Source organism: Dufourea novaeangliae, unplaced genomic scaffold (genome assembly GCF_001272555.1).
Source record: "Dufourea novaeangliae isolate 0120121106 unplaced genomic scaffold, ASM127255v1 scaffold232, whole genome shotgun sequence".
Taxonomy (NCBI): Eukaryota; Metazoa; Arthropoda; class Insecta; order Hymenoptera; family Halictidae; genus Dufourea; species Dufourea novaeangliae.
The window spans coordinates 216,581-218,218 of record NW_015374105.1 but is presented as its reverse complement, the minus strand read 5'-3'; the positions used below and the strand labels follow the sequence as shown (position 1 = coordinate 218,218).

At 36.1% G+C, this 1,638-nt stretch overlaps 1 protein-coding gene across 1 annotated transcript in view; it reads left to right on the top strand.

Annotated features, from left to right (window-relative positions):
- Positions 1-61: 61 nt before the first annotated feature.
- The window catches only part of LOC107190821 (general transcription factor II-I repeat domain-containing protein 2A-like), a gene marked incomplete at its 5' end in the record, with an annotated part of 3,621 nt that continues 2,044 nt past the window's right edge, over positions 62-1,638 (top strand). Inside the window, one exon of the mRNA XM_015579705.1 lies at positions 62-1,628. Coding sequence (XP_015435191.1) covers positions 62-1,628 — 1,567 coding nt within the window. The remainder of the gene's footprint in view (positions 1,629-1,638) is intronic.

The following is a 1,638-nucleotide window of genomic DNA, read 5'->3' as shown; positions in this document are numbered from 1 at the left end:
AAAACTTGTCATCTGCTGTTTTGGATACCTAAATAATAATTTAAAAAATTCTTTATTACAGCTTCACCGCAAGCATGACATCTACAAAAAAAAGAGAAGAACTGAAGAAGAGCATCGAGAATTCAATCGGGATTGGACGGAGTCGTTCGCTTTCATATGCAACTCAGATGGCCTTCCGACTTGTCTCATTTGCCACGAAAAACTCGCACACAATAAGAAATCAAATTTAGAGAGACACTTCACTAAAAAACATACTCAGTTTGCTGGTAAATATCCAGCCGGCGAAGAACGAAAAAAAGCTGTCGACGAGCTCCAAAAACAAAAACAGCAATCAAGTTCCATGTTAAGTAACTGGACGCAATCTACAAGTAATGTTAATCTGGCAAGCTTCGCGGTATCACTAGAAATTGCAAAAAAAGGCAAACCATTCACAGATAGTGAGTATGTCAAAGATTGCTTCATACGTGCATCTGAAGAACTGTTTCGTGATTTCAAAAACAAACCAGAAATCTTGAAAAAAATCGAAGATTTGCCACTATCCGCTAAAACAGTACAAGATAGAATAGCTAAAATGTCTTCAAATGTAACATATTTGCAGGTGGAAGATATTCAACTTTCTTCTGCCTTATCACTTGCTATAGATGAGTCTTGCGACATAAAAGACACGGCACAAGTTACCCTTTTTGTCAGGTATATATCTTCCCAAGGTCCAAAAGAAGAACTTCTAGGATTGCTACCGCTCTCGGGACAAACTAGAGGGGAAGATATAGCGAATGCCGTACAAAAATGCCTTGAAGACAATAAGATCGATTTAAATAAAATCGTTTCAATAGCAACTGATGGAGCCAGAAGTATGACAGGAAAAAATAAAGGGGCAACAACGATTCTTCAGAGCAAAATAAACCACGAAATTCTTACGTTTCACTGCATAATACACCAAGAAACGCTTTGTGCCCAAACATTTCCGGCCGAAATAGTTGAGGTCATGAATTTGGTAATCAAGATTGTTAATAGCATCTTGTCAAAAGCACTCTACCATCGTCAGTTTAAAGAATTCTTAAACGAAATGGAGACTCAGTATTCCGATCTCCTTCTTCACAATAAAGTGCGATGGCTTTCCAAAGGTAAGGTGTTGAAACGTTTTGCTTTGTGCTTGAATGTAATAAATACATTCCTAAATGAAAAAGGCATTAATCACCCTGAATTAGAGAACGACAAATCGTTGCAAAAATTTTACTTTATGGTGGATATCACAGCGAAATTAAATGAGCTGAATCTAAAACTGCAAGGAAAGGGAACCCCAGTCTATGTTTTGGTAGAAGAATTGGTTTGTTTTGAAGAAAAATTAATTCTTTTTGCAGAAGATATTCAGAGCGGTAAATTACTTCATTTTCAATTTCTAAAGCAATATCGCGATAAAACCAGTGCAACTGTTGACACGAATTACTTCAGCACAGTTATAAAAAAAATTAAAGATGAATTTGCTGACAGATTTGAGCAATTCAAAACCAACAAAACCACTCTAGCATTCATAGTAAATCCTCTCAACACAAATAGTAACGAAATCCACATTGAGCCATTTGGAATTGATACTGGATCTCTAGAAATGCAATTGATCGATTTAAAAAGTAAAGCTTT